General features: G+C 38.0%; 2 protein-coding genes across 8 annotated transcripts in view; one reads left to right on the top strand and one right to left on the bottom strand.

Moving 5' to 3' along the window:
• Window positions 1-165: 165 nt before the first annotated feature.
• LOC119519031 (AKT interacting protein) lies at window positions 166-9,631 on the top strand. 4 transcript variants are annotated; one of them, XM_037816518.1, is made up of 10 exons: window positions 166-287; window positions 2,710-2,823; window positions 4,039-4,244; window positions 6,474-6,538; window positions 6,625-6,725; window positions 7,228-7,316; window positions 7,393-7,491; window positions 7,585-7,692; window positions 8,552-8,612; window positions 8,792-9,631. In XM_037816518.1, exons 2-10 carry the CDS (start codon window positions 2,782-2,784, stop codon window positions 8,897-8,899), a joined length of 879 nt encoding a protein of 292 aa, XP_037672446.1. In that variant the 5' UTR covers window positions 166-287; window positions 2,710-2,781; the 3' UTR covers window positions 8,900-9,631. The 4 variants fall into 4 exon arrangements, with proteins under 4 accessions (XP_037672446.1, XP_037672443.1, XP_037672445.1 ...); XM_037816515.1 differs by having other exon boundaries at window positions 8,789-9,631; XM_037816517.1 differs by lacking the exon at window positions 166-287 and adding an exon at window positions 471-682 and having other exon boundaries at window positions 8,789-9,631.
• Window positions 9,632-9,891: 260 nt separating this feature from the next.
• RBL2 (RB transcriptional corepressor like 2) overlaps window positions 9,892-16,454 on the bottom strand; it is a 114,953-nt gene continuing 108,390 nt past the window's right edge. For 3 of the 4 annotated variants that reach the window (XM_037816512.1, XM_037816513.1, XM_037816514.1), the window contains one exon: window positions 10,921-11,091. In XM_037816512.1, coding sequence (XP_037672440.1) covers window positions 10,921-11,091 — 171 coding nt within the window. Of the gene's footprint in view, window positions 11,092-16,454 lie in introns of all 4 variants that reach the window. The other variant, XM_037816511.1, reaches the window with a different exon arrangement.

Here is a 16,454-nt window from a genome sequence, read left to right as displayed (position 1 = left end):
CCCACGCGAAAGGAGCGGATTTGATTGGCAGGACGGAGTGCTAGCATCCCAACGCCCCCGGAAGAACGTCCTTGACAGGCAGGTGTGCGAGCCACTTGACGTCCGAGCCCAGGGGCGTGGGTGAGGGGGCGGAGCCCGACGCTGAGGGGAGGGAAGGGCGGGGCCGGGAGCGAGCTGGGGCCGGGCGGGCGCTGTGGCTGGAGATGCTGTCGCACGGCGACGGCGCTCGGCAGCCGAGAGCACTGCTTTGAAGGCAGCAGGGTGGTGGCGCACTGGCAGGCAGTCTGGTGAGTACGCGAGTGCTGAGGACTCCTTAAACCCAGGCTCCTAGCGTCATCAGGCCCGGCATTTGTCTGCCCTCCCGAGCGCTCTTGACTTCGCAGCGACGGCGGCCTAGGAGGGACACGGGGGTGGGGCCGGACACCTGTCCGCGTTTGCAGGCACCTGCTGCGCGCCGGCTGACTGGGCCCGGGGCCGGTCCTGGGGGCTGCGGCGGGAGCTGGGCCGGGCCAGCCCTCCCCGACCCCGACCCTGCGCCCTAGCTGGGTTGGGGGGGGGGAGTCATCGCCAAGCACCCCCCCCCCCCATCAGCCCCCTTCGGCGGGACTCGAGGGTCCCGGGCTTGCCCGGAGGTAGCTGGGAGGTCGGGACTCGGCCCCCGCCTTGCAACACATCCAGACAGGTTTGTCCAGATTCTCTGCGTGCGTTGAGACGGGTTTCCGCCCCCGGCGAGGATGCCTGTAGGTGCTCCTCCCGGCTGTCCCTGGCGAGCCCGTCCGGGACCGTTTTCGCCTTTTCTCTGGACCCTGACGGGTCGACTCTTACCATGGAATTTCTTAGGCCTGTTCGGAGTGATGTATTAAGTTAGTGCCTATAGAGGCACTATGGCACACAGCAGCAACGCCGATCTCTAGTTTAGGCTCCTGCCCTGTATGGGTCATTCTGTACAGGCCTAAGATACTTCCTCAGCTGTACCAGAAATCAAGTTTTGTTCTTATAAACAAATTCTAAAATTGTTTCCTAATAACTATGTTTTCTTCCTATGGCACTCCTGTTGGGTAATGCCATACTGTGCCAGGCAAAGATTTAGAAATGTAACTAACGGTATAGTTATTCCCAAAAGTGCTCCACAATTTCTCCAAGTGATTATGTTGCTGCTGGAAACATTCGACTTAAAAATCCATTGCAAAGGTAGGCAGCAGCCGACAAAACCTCCTCTATTTGATTCTTAAAGGCAAAGTCATAGAATCGTAACTTGTTAGGCTTGGAAGGGACTATAGTTGATCTAACCCACCAATTTACACAGGAGGGCTCTGGGACTCAAGAAGTGGGAGGTCCCTTATTAAATCAGGTCTGTTCAAAATGACAGGGAGGTGCTACCCATCACTACTGAATCTGAAAACCAACACTGTTTTCATTTGGGCCAAATGTAAACATGCTCCTTCCCCCATTTTTGATGTCCAGTAACTTTCATCTGTGCCAGTCACCTTTAAAGGCTGATTTGCAGAGCTGTTGCTCCTTATTGGAGGTAAGTGAACATGTCAGTGGAAGAACCAGGATCCTCATTCCTCTGTTTAATTATTGGGTGGAATTGTCTCTTGGAAAAGAAAACAGCAATAATAGGCACTGGCCTGGTATGGAAGAAACTACCAGTGGAAGTCATGGGCTAGTCAGAGAGAAGACAGATTATTGCTGATTAGGGACATGTGGCACATGGTTCTCTACTCATTTGCTTCTTCTGAATTTAGTAAAATGTTGCTAAGTTTTGCCCCTTTTCACTTTCAGCCTTTGGATTGTGTTAAGTAGGACTGTATGCTTTAAACATACAGTCTAGGGGCCATCATCACAGCAGAGAAGTTGCTGTTCTGCTCAGCTTGGCTTCTTTTCCTTTCCCTCTTCCTTTGTATTTTTAGTAAATGACCCACTGGCTTTGTGAGCTCTAAGAAATGTTTTCTTGTCCACTACTTGAAGTTTCTGGTGGAAGATGTTTGTGAAATGTCTCTTTTGCTCTCCACTGTTGCATTTGTATGTTCTGCTTGGCAATTCCATAAATGCCTAATCCTGCAAAGTTTCCATATTTTGAGCAGTTGAAAAAGGCAATTTTTTGGAGATGGTTCCCACAGGACCCAGTAATCTGTGTATTGAGATATGTTCTGCCCTCTCTCTGCTTTTTCTTATTTCTTTGGCTATGAGTTGTACTTAGACAACTCAAATTTAAGACACTTTTGAATCAGCTACTTTAGATCTTTTTCATTTGTTCCCATAACCCTGGAAACAGTGAATGATACAACTTTGTGTATGTGGGTACAGTGCATCCTGAACCTGTCTTTTCTAATAGTTAAATGCCTAGATGGTATACTAGTAGCAGCTGTTATAGTCTGTATCTTCTGAATTTCTGGTATCAGAGCCAAATTGTATCACTGAATATTCTGAGCCATGGCCAGGGACCCAGTGCACAGATTCCTGTAGGCATCTAAGGAGAGTGGGGATGGTGGTTGGCGGTGGGGTTGGGGTGGATTGGAAGCAGGAGGAGGAGAAATCTGAAAATGCTTGAAGATGTGTTTTCTAGGTTTATAGCTGTACATCTTTATAGCATTATTTTGTTTCTCTTTAGGGACTATTTAGAGTGTGAGATTAGTTCCTAACCATTTCAGAGGTCTTAATTGTTGGTGTTGGTATGTTTTTATGTTTTCTCCATCTCTTTTTAAGGTAAAGTGAATGCTGAGGACGTCAGAGTTTGATGACAGAGACTGTTGAATTTATTTGTTTGGAGTACACGTTATGAACCCTTTCTGGAGCATGTCTACAAGCTCTGTACGCAAAGTAGGTAGATAGTCAGTAAATTTGGAGGGGGGAGGGGGCCCATTTGCTTCTGTCAGAAAAGAGGGCTAGAATAGAGGCCAAATAATTCCTGCCAAGGTTGCCTGTAATTTTAACAAAATTGCCTGGTTTTTTTTTGTTTTTTTTTTTCAGTTTAAGTTTTACTTTTGAGAAATAATTTTGTTAAAGTCAGTTTTTGAGACTAAGACTGTGTGCATCTGAAATCGTTCTGGTAATCACAATTCTGAGATTATTTTTATTTAGGTTATATTTACATATGAAATTTGTGAGAGATCACAGGAGTAGTTTTTCCACTAAACTGAAAGTCATAGTCTGAAGTATGAAAGGCCACTCGAGTATGATCAAGCTAGACATGGGGATACTGAAGTTTTCTAAATAAAATTTTCACTTTTTTACTGCAAAAATAGCACATTTTCATTTTAGGAGAGCTTAAACTATGCAGATGAAAATAAAATGAAAACAATTTATAATTCCACCTTGAGCAGAACACCACGATTTGTCTTTTTTTTTTCTTTGCTCATGATACACATTTTTTAAATATAGCTAATTAAACAGCTTTTGGTTGTACTAGAGCCAAGGAAGCACCTCTGAGATGGTAATTTAGTTTCTGACTCATTTAGACCTTTGTCTTTGACCAAGGATGAGTTTATGCTGGTGATATTCCAAATGTGGAAATACATCCATTAGGAACAAGATCAAAGTCAGACTCAAGTGAGAGAATAGCATCATTCTTTGTTTCTAACCCAAGTCCAATGACATCAGGTAGTGACTAATTTCAGTTATTTACTTTATGTTTAAGCTTCTTAGCATCTGACCGTCTACAGCTTCTAAGTGCAAGGGGGCTTTTCTAAGTCTTGAACAGCTGTCCTGTTTCCTCGTAACCCCTTCCCCTCTTTTTGGGGCTACCAAGAGAAACCGTTTCTTTCTCTGGTTCAGTTTTCCTGTAAATATTTGACTGTATTGTTCTTGTAAGATGCAGCTAATGAAAGAGTTTTCCTAACACTTTAGTCTTGTTTTAGGTTTGCTCTGCTTTTTATATGATCCGCCTGCTCCCAGGACTTTCAAGTTGTCTTGATCATGGTGTTAGAATGTCCTTGTTAAAGAGTAAATCCAGCTTTTTGGTCATGGAGCTAAGATTGTACTCTTGTGATTTACGAATCATCCTAACAAGTACTCTCATAACTTCATCTTGAATAGCGATCTGATGGTGAAGAGAAGTCATTAACAGGGGATGTGAAAACCAGTCCTCCACGCACCGCTCCAAAGAAACAGCTGCCTTCTATTCCCAAAAATGCTTTGCCCATAACTAAGCCTACATCTCCTGCCCCGGCAGCACAGTCAACAAATGGCACACATGCTTCTTACGGACCCTTCTACCTGGAATATTCTCTTCTTGCAGAATTGTAAGTTCTTAGAAAGTTATTTTGTTAAATTTGGATGATGCGTGAAGGCAAAGAATGAGATTTATTCTGAAGGACTCAGTAAATAGCCATTGTTTAATCTTAAGTCTCAACCCCGCCCATCAGCCTTACTGTATATAGAGTTGTGTGATGCTACTGCTGGTGATATAGTCTGTTTTAACCAAGACCTGGGCGGTGTTATCTAAATATCCTCTCTTAAGTATAATGATTCTTTTTAGAGCTTAGGTAAGGAAGATTCAAAAGCAGATGCATGCTTTAATTTCCATAGTTTTAGAGAGCAAGAGGAGGAAGAAACGAAGGTTTATTGAGAAACTACAGTAGCCCAAGAATTTATTTAATTTTGGTCTTCCTTTTGAACTTTCTATGAGGTGAGGGATTCACCTCCTGAAGAGGTTTTTGTAGAGGGTAGGACAGTAGGAGTGTAGTCATCTATTCTTTCTTGGGTCAGACTCCTCTGGAGGTTTGTACCCCATCCTGGTCATTGCCTTGTAGGAGGCATCCTGACAGACTGAACACCACCTGAGGAGATGGGCCCAGGGGGGAGAGGCCCAGAAGCCAGACCTCAGGGGTAACAGTTGAGAGAAATGGAGATGATAACTTGGTGAAGAGAAAACTTAGGAAGTACTTACTAAGCTGTCTTCGTGTGTTTGAAGATCTGCCATTAGAAGGGGGATTTGTCTTATTTTTATGACCCCTGAAGGCAGACCCAGGCAGTGACTTGACTGGAGTGAAGTTGCCCAGATCTAGAGAGTGCAAGGGGATGAGCGCTCATGCTGGATACTTAGTAGTGATGACGTAGCACCTGGCCCATTATAGGGGCACAAGTATCAAATGAGTTTAGATAGTATTTGTTTTGATAATTTGTTACAAGGGCAGAAAATTGGAGAATTAATCCTCATTTCAATCATTAAAAAATTACTTTGTTATGAAGTTACTTAAAGTATCTTTGGCCCCTCCCTCAACATACTAATGTAATGGTGAGAGGATCTGAAGCACTAGTATTACTGGCTGATGTGATTTGGAAGCAGTGGTCCCTTCAGCTATATGAATTGAGTCCTTGTGTTTGAGTCTGGGCAGTGAGTTGGACAGGCTTCTATTGTGGCAATTAAATCTGCTGTCTGTAATAAAACCCAAAATTGCCTTTTCTGGCAAATCTCACTGTAGTAGATATATCTGTTAACCATGCTCCTATTGACATGCTGAATTTTAGTGACTTAAACATGGATAGATAACTACTTTTAAAAAGATGATTAAAAATAACCAAATAGGTAATAAAAACAATAAATTAAGGCCTAGTAAGCTACTTCTTGGTAAGATTCAAGATCAGTAGATTAATGTGTTTTAAGGCTCTACATAAACATTGTTCTTCTCAAGGTCTGGTCCTAGCCATACTTACTTAAGCACGTAGCTGCGGTCACGAGGAACAGAGCAGAATGGCTGTCAGTGGGAAATGAGGTCCCAAGAAAAGCCAGAGAAGCACTGGCTCAGTGCACTTGTCTTGCCTTGTTGTCAGTACCTACGATTTACCATTCCCCAGCAAGGCCCACAGAGTTAAGTGTCTTGAGTCTGGGTTAGATTTGGAAGCAGAGTAGAGTGGGAGAGCCTCATGTTGTTGCCTGCCTTCACCAGGCAATATTGCAAATCTAAAAAGTACCCTCTGTTGGTTGTTGAAACTTAAAATGATACCTAAGTGAGGGCAATTCCATGGACTTCTTATTTATTATTAATACTGAAAATTGCAGTTAAAGACTGCTTTTGAATGTGGGTGTGTGAGATCTATCATTTACAGTCAGCACAAGCAAAATAGAAATTTTGCAAATACTCTTATTCATCTGTAGATTTAATGTCCAGAATGTAAATCAGGTATGGGCTGATTTCCAAGATGATAGTGTTTCTGGGAGGCTGTGATTTCTGGAAGCAAAACTCAATTCTTTTTATATTCCTTTTTGGCTTTAATTTCTTAATCTGAGCCTCCTTCTTTGGATTCTGCATCTCACTGTGAGATTGTGTTATGAAGTCAGTAGGACAGTGAGCTGATCCAGTGCTCACTCAAGAGTTGTCACAGCTTGTATACAGTACCTCAGCTTGTATGGTTTGGGCACCAGTTGCCCCTTGGGGGATGATTCCTTGTCTCAAAAAATGGTTGTGGGATGAAGGTACCATCTATAGGTACATCCATACAAGTTAATTATTCTGCTGCTTCTATTTTAGTACCTTGGTTGTGAAGCAGAAGTTACCTGGTGTCTATGTGCAGCCATCTTATCGCTCTGCATTAAGTAAGACGAGGATTCTCTTAATTTATAGCATATTTGGTTCCTCTGACACAAACTTAGGCCTTAATGGATGTTATTTTTTCCTACAGTGTGGTTTGGAGTAATATTCATCCGGCATGGACTTTATCAAGATGGTGTATTTAAGTTTACAGTTTATATCCCTGATAACTACCCAGATGGCGACTGTCCAGTAAGTGGGAGATAGTCTGGCTTCATTGGCAGATCAGTGAGGAGCATTTAAAGGACTTAGAGATTTCTAAGTTCTTTCCTGACCTAATACTTTTACGATTACAGTTTCTCGAAAAGTTTGTCTACCAAGTAGTCTTTCCAGGGGATTTTTGTGCTTGGCTGCATCTTCCGTCCAGTTACTCTCTGCCTATAGCTTTACTTGTTTTTTTTGTGCTCAGGGTGTGCACGGGAGGCTGGAAGCTGTACAACAGCACTTACCATGGGGATGGTGATCACCATGCTATAGGGGTGGAGTGACTCTTTTCTCCTCCATTGCAAAATTCAGCTTAACAAAAATGGTAAAAGTAGTAGTTAAATACCCTCATTGAGGCAATTCTTAGGCTTTTGACAACATGACTGCCTTGTTCTTCTGCAGCTCCTTTTATGACTATCTCTATGGGTCTAGTAAGGTGTGTGAGTTCCTCCATGGTTTCTATTAAAGGATGTGTTTCTCTTAAATATAGCGCCTGGTGTTTGATATTCCCGTCTTTCACCCGCTAGTTGATCCCACCTCAGGTGAACTGGATGTGAAGAGAGCATTTGCAAAATGGAGGTTAGTAAACAAGTGTTTCTTCTAGAGATACGACACAGTAGGAGGAAGCCTCAGTAATCATGTCGTTTCCCTTTAGGCGGAACCATAATCATATTTGGCAAGTATTAATGTATGCAAGGAGAGTTTTCTACAAGATTGATACAGCAAGTCCCCTAAACCCAGAGGCTGCTGTACTGTATGTTGCTTTTGCTTTTTAATTTAAGATAAATTTGAAAATGCAGTTAAATAGAGTAAGTTGGTTAACTTTTTGATTTAAACTTTAACATAGGTATGAAAAAGATGTTCAGCTCTTTAAAAGTAAAGTGGTTGAAAGTGTTAAGATGTGCACTGCTCGTTTGTTTGACCAACCTAAAATAGAGGATCCCTATGCAATTAGGTAAGTGATACATATCCTGATAAGTGCACTTTGCAGTACTGTGCTTCTGTTTTCCAGGTGATCCTAGAATGGGGGGTTGAAAGCGACATGTGTAATTTGTTAGTCTGCAGCCTTTCATAACTTGATGTCAGTTTGATTTGTGGTGCCTCTTTAAACAAAAAGCTTTACATCATCTAGCACATTGTGCTAATAGCAAGTTATTGGGTGACTTTGGTTCCCTAAGGATCCTTGTAACATGCCCATTCATTCACATGTTGGGACTTTTCTTTTCAGTTGGCAGTTTTAGCTGGAGCCCCTCTCAAATTGCCACAACCCCAGTGACATTCAGATTTAGTGAAAGGAGTGAAACAGAGGTGATGGGTTCCTATAGCACTATGATATTTAATCTCAGGGTAGAGTGTCTGGAGGAGTATTGAGAACTGCTGAATTGACTTAGCTCTTTGGCAACACTGGTACATTGCAAGGGAGGCAGCATAGCATAGTGGTTAAGAGGAAAGGACTGTAGATGGACTGGCTGGCTGTCTTTCGCACTTTTTAGTTTTAGTGACCCAGAGCAATTACTTAATTTTACTGGGCCTCATGTCTTCATTTTAAATAATAGCTCTAGGGGGTTGTCATGAGGCTCCAATGAGATAATCCATGTAAAGTGTTCTGTAAGGGATAGTTATGTGAAAAAATCATTAAGGCAATGTCTAAAACTACATGTTGACAATTGATTATGTTTTAAAGATCATTCTTTAAAAGTATTGCTCCTTATTAAATTTTACTTATTACGGGAACTGGCTTAATGATTGAAAAACTGATGTTATACAACTTTAGTAAGCCAAGAGCAGTTTACTATTTTTCTCCCCCTTAAAAGCTTTTCTCCGTGGAATCCTTCTGTACATGAGGAAGCCAGAGACAAGATGCTGACTCAGAAAGTAAGTAGATAACCATTTCTGAAATCTTTGATTCCCTGTTTCTTTTCTAAAATGTCATAATATCAGTGACCACTTATATACAAATAACTTTTTGGGAAATAAGTTTGAACAGTATTGAAATCTCATCAGTAGGCTTTTTTTGTTTTTTTTTAATGTCTGTTTTTGATTGTGCCTAGAAGAAGCCTGAAGAACAGCACAATAAAAGTGTGCATGTTGCTGGCCTGTCATGGGTAAAGCCTGGCTCAGTACAACCTTTCAGTAAAGAAGAGAAAACAGTAGCAACTTAAGAGATGGTGAATCTGGTGCACCATGCACTTTCCTGCTGGACTCTGGCCTAATTAAAGCTGACCAATGGCAGAGGACTGCCTGAAGAGTAAAGCTGTGTGAACAATGACTGATACCAGTGTTTTCCTGTATACTTAGGTTCTAACAGCAGGTTTTGGAAACCTCTCTTTAAGTAATGCATTACTTCTGTCAGAAGTGTCTTTAGGGTGGTTATCTAGTTCAGTACTCCAAATTGTTGGGGACCTTGAAGCTTAAGTATTTTTCTGAATATAATGCTAAAGGTAAGTTGCACTCATTTAAATAGACTAGACAGAATTCAACACTATTTAATGGTTTTTAAAAGCCAGTAGTTTTGGTTGTACATATAAGATGGGTAGAGAGAATAGGTTCCATAGCTCAGCACTTTTAAGTGGAAAATCATTTGAAAACTCAGTGTTTAGCCTACTGTCTTACTCAGTTGTCACTGAGGTATATATTAGATGAATGAGAGAAAACCAGAATGTTTATTCATAGTTGATTTTTTTTAAGCAAATAACTTACTGTATTTTTATGGTGGGAGGGAGAAAAAGTGTTCAAATGGTTTCTAATGAAGTCAGATATTTAAATGATGAATGACTAATGTGCTTAGTAGAGACAAAATAAACCAATAAATGATCATTCTTTGTCATTTATGCAGAAAACTAAATATGTTTGTCTCAATATAACTAAACAAAGATTAATTTATAAATGCTTTATTGAAAAATACACTTATTTTCATATAAAATTACAGTAGCAGTAAGTATAGAGAGGTTTTATAAATATTTTTGTAGAACACTATTCTAACTGAACAGTGTAAGTTCCATATTTCTTTCTGAGCAATACGAAGTTACCTAGTAACTTTGTTTATATTGATTCAATTTACAATTGAATTTTCTCCCTAATAAGATCATTCAGTTTTCAAACTGCTGGAAACAGGAGTGATTAATAAAGGTGTATATAGATAGTTCAATGGCTATTAAGTAATATTTTCTAATTTGTATAAATGGTGGCATGTACTAATGAAAACCTAAATTCTCCAGTCTATTTTTTTTTTTTAACTGCCAGCAACATACCCAACAATATTTTAAAATACATCACCTTAATAGACATAAGCCTTTTGGATAACTCCTCTTAAAAGAAGAGGTCATAATTTTTTATATTAATCCCCTTAATTCAACCTGATTTAAAATCTTTACTTAGCCAGCTGATCCCTATTTAACAAAGAAGAAAACTGGAGAATTTAAAACATGCCCAGAAGGTGGTGACTACTGGAGCTTTAACAGTTTAAAAAAGTGTAAAAGGATTAAAGAAGATACTGGATGTTTAGCGTAGAAGTTCTGTACTTAATAAAGCTCACATCGTAGAAAGTGCCATCACAAATAAACAGCAAAATCATGCCTTTTACAGCACTAAAGTGCCACTTCTTATACAGGTTCACTCACAATGCACAAATGAACAATCAAGCACTTTTCACACTGCACCATACCTACTGGAGAGAGGAGAGAATTACACAAAAGAATGGGAATTGTTGGCTCTCCTGTTAGGTTTCTGGAATGCAAAAATCTCAAAAGTTTACAAAGTTATTTAGGACAAAATACCTAGTTTTTGTTTTTCATGAGGACTACAGCTGACCACAAAATGGGTAGGAATGGATTTGAAATACAGCTCCTTTGCTGGAGCATGTCAATAGTGATTTCTAATACACATATTTGCGCACACTCTGTTCTCTGAAATACTTGTAAAAGCTTCACCAAATAGCTGAAAATCCCAAGTTTGGATTCTAAGCAGCCTTGATGGTAAGCACTAAATGGCAGGGAAAAGACAGTTGGGATGAATAAATTATCTGAAGGATACTGCTTAAGTCTAATTTCTCACAAATACTTCATGTTTCTAACAGGCTTTAATTGTTTGGCTGTATTAAGGAAAAGAGCCCAATAAACCTAGCATGCATTAAATGCTGCTGCTAACCAGAGTGCAGAAAGAGTTCTAATACAAAAGACGAACCTCAGTGGGAACCTCGGTCATTAGCTACATCTTGGAGACGGCGTAATAAGGCAGAATGATTTTCTGGGCAAATTCTTTTTGCAGGTGATTCACTTCCATCTTCCAAAAGAATCCCTCTCTTTTTGGTTGGAGTTTCCCCTGTCCGGATCATACTGTTAATTTCTCTAAGTCTCTACAGTGGGGGAAAAGATATAAAAACTTTAAATGCTAATGCACATAGCTCATGTTAAGCCAAACGATCTCACATGAATTAAGCAGTTTACCTTGAAGAATCTTAACACCTCTACAGAGAAAAAGAACCAATAAATTATATTTCCTGCCAACTTCACTTCTCAGCTGGCTGAGAATGACTTTCTTGGGTGGGACAGCCTATTTCTATTTTTAACAAACTTCACAGGTGATTTTGACCCTACACATTTCAGAGATTGGTGATTTTTTAGGTTATAGAGCATCACATTGCTATGCCAATTTAATCACTTCCATACATGTCATTGTCCTTTCTTTTTTAAAAAAATTGAGTTATGCACACTTTTTTTTTTCATTCTAGTGTTAACTCAATCTTTAGCACCCATACTCAACTGGGATTTCATGAGAAGTAAGCTTAATTCCCTAAGGCATCCATTGTAGGTAATGAATAAGTATGCTCTTAGAATGGTACTAGTTTATTATATAACATGCTTGGGAGAATTGAGAAGAGTCACCCAAATTATTTTCTTTATTTTGTGGTTCATATGAGGAACCCTGATTGAGAAAGGCAATGCCAGAGTGCTAAAGAGGCTGGATCTACTTAAAGTGCCTTTGCTTTAAGTTTCTCCAAAGCCTCAAGAGTCAAGTTATCACAGTATTTTCTGGTGGTAGCTTGTTGGCTTGAAAATTTTTTTGGATATGCTTCATTGTTTATAGTTCCTTATGGAAAGTATACTGATACTGAACATATTCACATACATTTCTTACAGAAAATTTCAAACATGCAAAACTAGAAAGGAGTACATATATGAATTGCCACATCACTGTCACCCCACTTCAACTCAATTATCCATTGTTGGCCAGCCTCATTTAGTCCATACCCCCATTGACTTTCCATCCCCCAGATTATTCTGAAGTAAATCCTAGACATTTTATTTATAATACTTGTTATAGTATATATTCTTTACTTTGAAATCATAAGCTTTTAAAATAAAATCGCCAATGTTCTTTATTACTAGTTTATATACCTTTTCAAATCTTGTTCATCTTCAGAAAACCTTTGACGCTTTCTCTTCTACCTTCTTTTCCCTTCCTAAAAATTCTGGTCTGTACTTGCTGTCTCTACTTTAGTATCCCATTTATTTGACTATTCCTTAAATTGTTAATTGTATACATTAATTCTAGACATGTTAATTTTATATAATATATTTTATACAATTATTACTTGTATACCATAATATTCAATGTATATTAATGTATCTGATACATTAATATGCAGTATATATTTATTAATTCTTATGTACAATTTATCCACAATACATAATACTTACTTAAACAGTAGTTTATACTCAAATTCTTATTCTAAAAAAATTAATACAGATTCTACCTAGACTCCTTGTCCTTACTCAGTCCCCAGGGATACCTATTATTCATCCACTGAACAAATCAGGCTGATGTATATCTTTCTGTACTTCTAGGAATACACGAACTGGAAATGTAATACTGTGTGTGAAGAGGAAGGGGGTTCTTTAATTTATAAAAATGATACACTGTGTGTACTATTTGCAGTATTCTGTCAGTATATCTTATATCTTCCTATATCAGTATATATGGCTGTATCACATCTCTTTAACAGCTACATAGTATACTATAGTACTTCAGTATCAGTCTAATCCCCTATTAATGTATTTATTTCCTCCCAGTTATTTAATATTAAAAGCAATGCTACCATAATCTATTCTCCCAACAAGTTGTAATAATCCACTGAAACTGCCCTGATAAGTGTCACTAATGATCGATCTACATTTTAATTCATCTTCTGTGGTGTTTGATAATTCCATTCTTTTGGTCCTTCTTATTGTAAATGTTAGGCTGTGATAGGTTGGTTCTGGACCCAAGCTGTTTGTCAAGATGTCATGTTCTCTCTTGGTCTCTATTAAGTCATCATGACAAATCTTTCTCCAGTCAACTAACAGTTGTTATTATTTATGGGACAAACTCTCAATTCTATGCTAGAATTTATTTTTGAAACCACCATAGGTAGTAAGTGCGGTAGGAATTGAGAACCATGGATGTGAAGGTTTTACCTAACAGTTTTTGGCACAAAATATGCTATTTTTTTTTTTAAAGGTTTACATATAGTAAAATTCACCCTTTTTAGGGTATAGTTCTGCATGTATTAACAAATACATAGCCATGTAACCACTACAATCAACATAAAAAGTTCCTTCACTCCAGAAAATTCCCTCATGCTACCCTAAACCAACTGATGTTTCTGGTCCCTATAATTTTGTTTTTTCCAGAATGTCATGGAAATGGAATCAGAGTAAGTAGCCTTTTGAATCTGTTGTCTTCCACTTGGGGATTAATACATATGCAATTCATCTATGTTGTGGAATATGTCAGCAGTTCCTTTTTTTTGCTAAGTAAAAGTCCACTGGATATACCACTGGTTTGTTTATCCATTCACCACCTGAAGGACATCTGGGTGGTTTCCCACTTGTTGGCAATGAGGAATAAAGCCATATATATAAACATGCATGTATAAGTTTTTGTATGAACATAAGTTGTTTTTTTTTTTTCATTTGCCTAAATACCTAGATGTGATAAGTACTATTAGGGTATGTTTAACTTTATAAGAAACTGCTAAACTCTTATCGAGGGTGGCTAAACTATTTTGCATTCCCACCAGTAATGTATAAAAGTTCCAGCTTTCATATCCTTGCTAGAACTTGTTACTGTCACTTAAAAATTTTAGCCATTCCATCAGGCATGTGTAGGTGAAGTTCATTCAGATCTTTGTCCATTTTAAAAATCTGACCAGTTAATTTTGATAAAATACAATTTATAAATCTTTTATGGAACATGATTTTGATGTTGTAACTAAGAAATTTTTGCATAACTGATGGTCATGATTTTCTTCTACGTTTTCTTCTAGAAGTTGCATAAGTTTGAAGTTTTACGTTTAGGTCTATTACGTATTTTGAGTTAATTTTTGTATATGGTATAGGGAATGAATGCAAGTTCATTTCTTGAATATGAATATCCAGTTGTTCCAAATCTATCTGTTGAAAAGGCAAACAGTTTCCAATAAATTGCCTTTACATCTTGGTTGAAAATCAGGTGACCATACACATGTTGCTCTGTCTGTGGACTCCATTCAGTTCTATTGATCTATATATGTCTATCTTTTCACCAATACTATACTACCTTAATTACTATAGCTTTATTAATAAGTCTTGAAGACAGATAGTGTGAGTTCTCCAGCTTTGCCTGGGTATTCTAAATAGACCCTCTGCCATTCAATATAAATTTTAGAATCAGTTTGTCAATTTAATAATTCTGCTGGAATTTTGCTTGGAATTGTGTTGGATTTATAAATCAATTTGGAGACAAGTGACATCTTAATATTGTTTTCCAATCCATGAATATCGTATTTCTCCAGTTTCTTAGCCTTTAATTACGCTCAGTAATGTTCTATAGTTTTCAGGATACATGTTTTGCACATCTTTTGTGAGATTTCTCCCTAAGCATTTTTGTAAACAGTGGTGTCTTAAATTTTTTTTACTTGATTGTTCATTGCTCGTTTATAGAAATTTAATTTTGTATATTGATTTGTATCCTGTTACCTTGTTACCTACATGACAATCAAGTCATCTGTGAACAGAGAGATTAGAGGGTTTTCATTCTTTCCAGTCTGTATGCCTTCTTGATCTTGCCTTACTGCACATGCTAGGACCTCCCGTACAGTGTTGACTGGGAGGGATGAGAGTGGATATCCTTGCCTTTTCCTGATCTTAGGGGGAAGACATTCAGTGTTTCATCATTAAGTATGATGTCAGCTGTTAATTTTGGGGGGCTATGCTGTTTACAGGTTGAAGTTCTGAGAGTTTTGAGTTATCATGAATGAATGCTGGATTTTTTCAAATGTTTTTCTTCATCTACTGAGCTGATTTTTATCTTAAAATTTTTGAAGACTTTGTACAAAATTGGTATTATTTCTTCCTTAAATGTTAAGTACAATTTACTAATGAAGTCTTCTGGGCCCAGTTTTGATGGGAAGGCTTTTCAGCTACTAATTAAATTTCTTTGATATAGAACTGTGAATATGTCTTCAGTGAGTTTTGGTAGTTTATATCTTTCAAGGAATTTGTCAGTTCCATCTAATTTTATGGGCATAAAGTTGTTCTTAATCCCTTATTATCCTTTTAATTTCTATAGGCCCTGCAATGATGTCTCTTCTCTCATTTCTGACACTGGTAACTTGTATCATTTCTATTTTTTCCTGATTAGTCTGCCTAGAGATTTATCTTTTTTTTTTTAATCTTCTCAAAAACAACAACAACAAACAAACAAACACAAAAACAGTTTTTGGTTACCTAGATTTTCTCTTTTTTTTCCCAGTTTTCTGTTTACCTTAAGGTATAAAAAAGAGCAGAAATCACTGACTTGTGACTTTTCTTCTTTACTAATATAGTCTACTATAAATTTCCCTATTAGCACTGCTTTAGCTGCATCCCACAATTTTTTTAAAGCAGTTTTGAGATATATTCATACCCCATACAATCCATCCAGTGTGTACAATCATTGGCTCGTATATAACCAGAGTTGTGCATTTATCACCACAATTTTAGAATATTTCGTTACGCCAAAAAAAAAAAAAAAACAAACACACACTCATACCCCTGTACTTCCCTATTATTGACACTTAGCATTGGTGTGGTACCTTTTATAATCAATGAAAGAATATTAAAATATTACTGTTAACTATAGTCCATAGTTTGCATTAGGTGTATTTTCTCCCATACCACCCAACTATTAATGCCTTGTAATAGCAATGTACATTTGGTCTAGTTGATAAAAGAACATTCTTATATTTGTACTGTTAACCAGTCATCGTTCAGAACAGAGTCCACTGTCCCAGAGTTGATCCTTTAGCTTTCTTTCTAGTGACGTGCACAACCCTACACCTCTATGTACATTTCCACTCATGTGAATTTAACCTAGTTAAAATTTCTGTGCAGAATTTTTAATTAAGTTGATTGTAAATATTTGGAAATGGATATTAGTGATGGTAGCACATTATTGTGAGTATAATTAACAGCACTGGATTTTGTATGAATGTGGTTGATAGAGGGAAGTTTCACCGGAAAGAAAGGCAGAGGTTAAAACTTGACACTGTATAACTCAGTAAATCTTCTGGTAGACGACGACTGTGATCAACAGGACAAATATAAAAAATTTCTTCCATGAACTAAGACAAATGTACAAAACTATTACAAAGAGTTAATAATAGATAATAAATAATAGGTATATATAGGAAAAAAACGCATCTATTGCAAACTATGG

Source organism: Choloepus didactylus, chromosome 22, assembly GCF_015220235.1.
Source record: "Choloepus didactylus isolate mChoDid1 chromosome 22, mChoDid1.pri, whole genome shotgun sequence".
Taxonomy (NCBI): domain Eukaryota; kingdom Metazoa; phylum Chordata; class Mammalia; order Pilosa; family Megalonychidae; genus Choloepus; species Choloepus didactylus.
The sequence above is the reverse complement of the archived record's forward strand: the minus strand, read 5'-3'. Positions and strand labels throughout refer to the sequence as shown.

What these genes read in the sequence shown, in the direction of transcription:
- LOC119519031 (XM_037816515.1), top strand. Translation starts at nt 2,782, where the DNA reads ATGAACCCTTTCTGGAGCATGTCTACAAGCTCTGTACGCAAA. An exon ending in ATCTTATCGCTCTGCATTAA is followed by an intron (nt 6,539 to 6,624) that starts GTAAGACGAGGA and finishes TTTTTCCTACAG; the next exon opens with TGTGGTTTGGAGTAATATTC. An exon ending in ACAAGATGCTGACTCAGAAA is followed by an intron (nt 8,613 to 8,788) that starts GTAAGTAGATAA and finishes GATTGTGCCTAG; the next exon opens with AAGAAGCCTGAAGAACAGCA.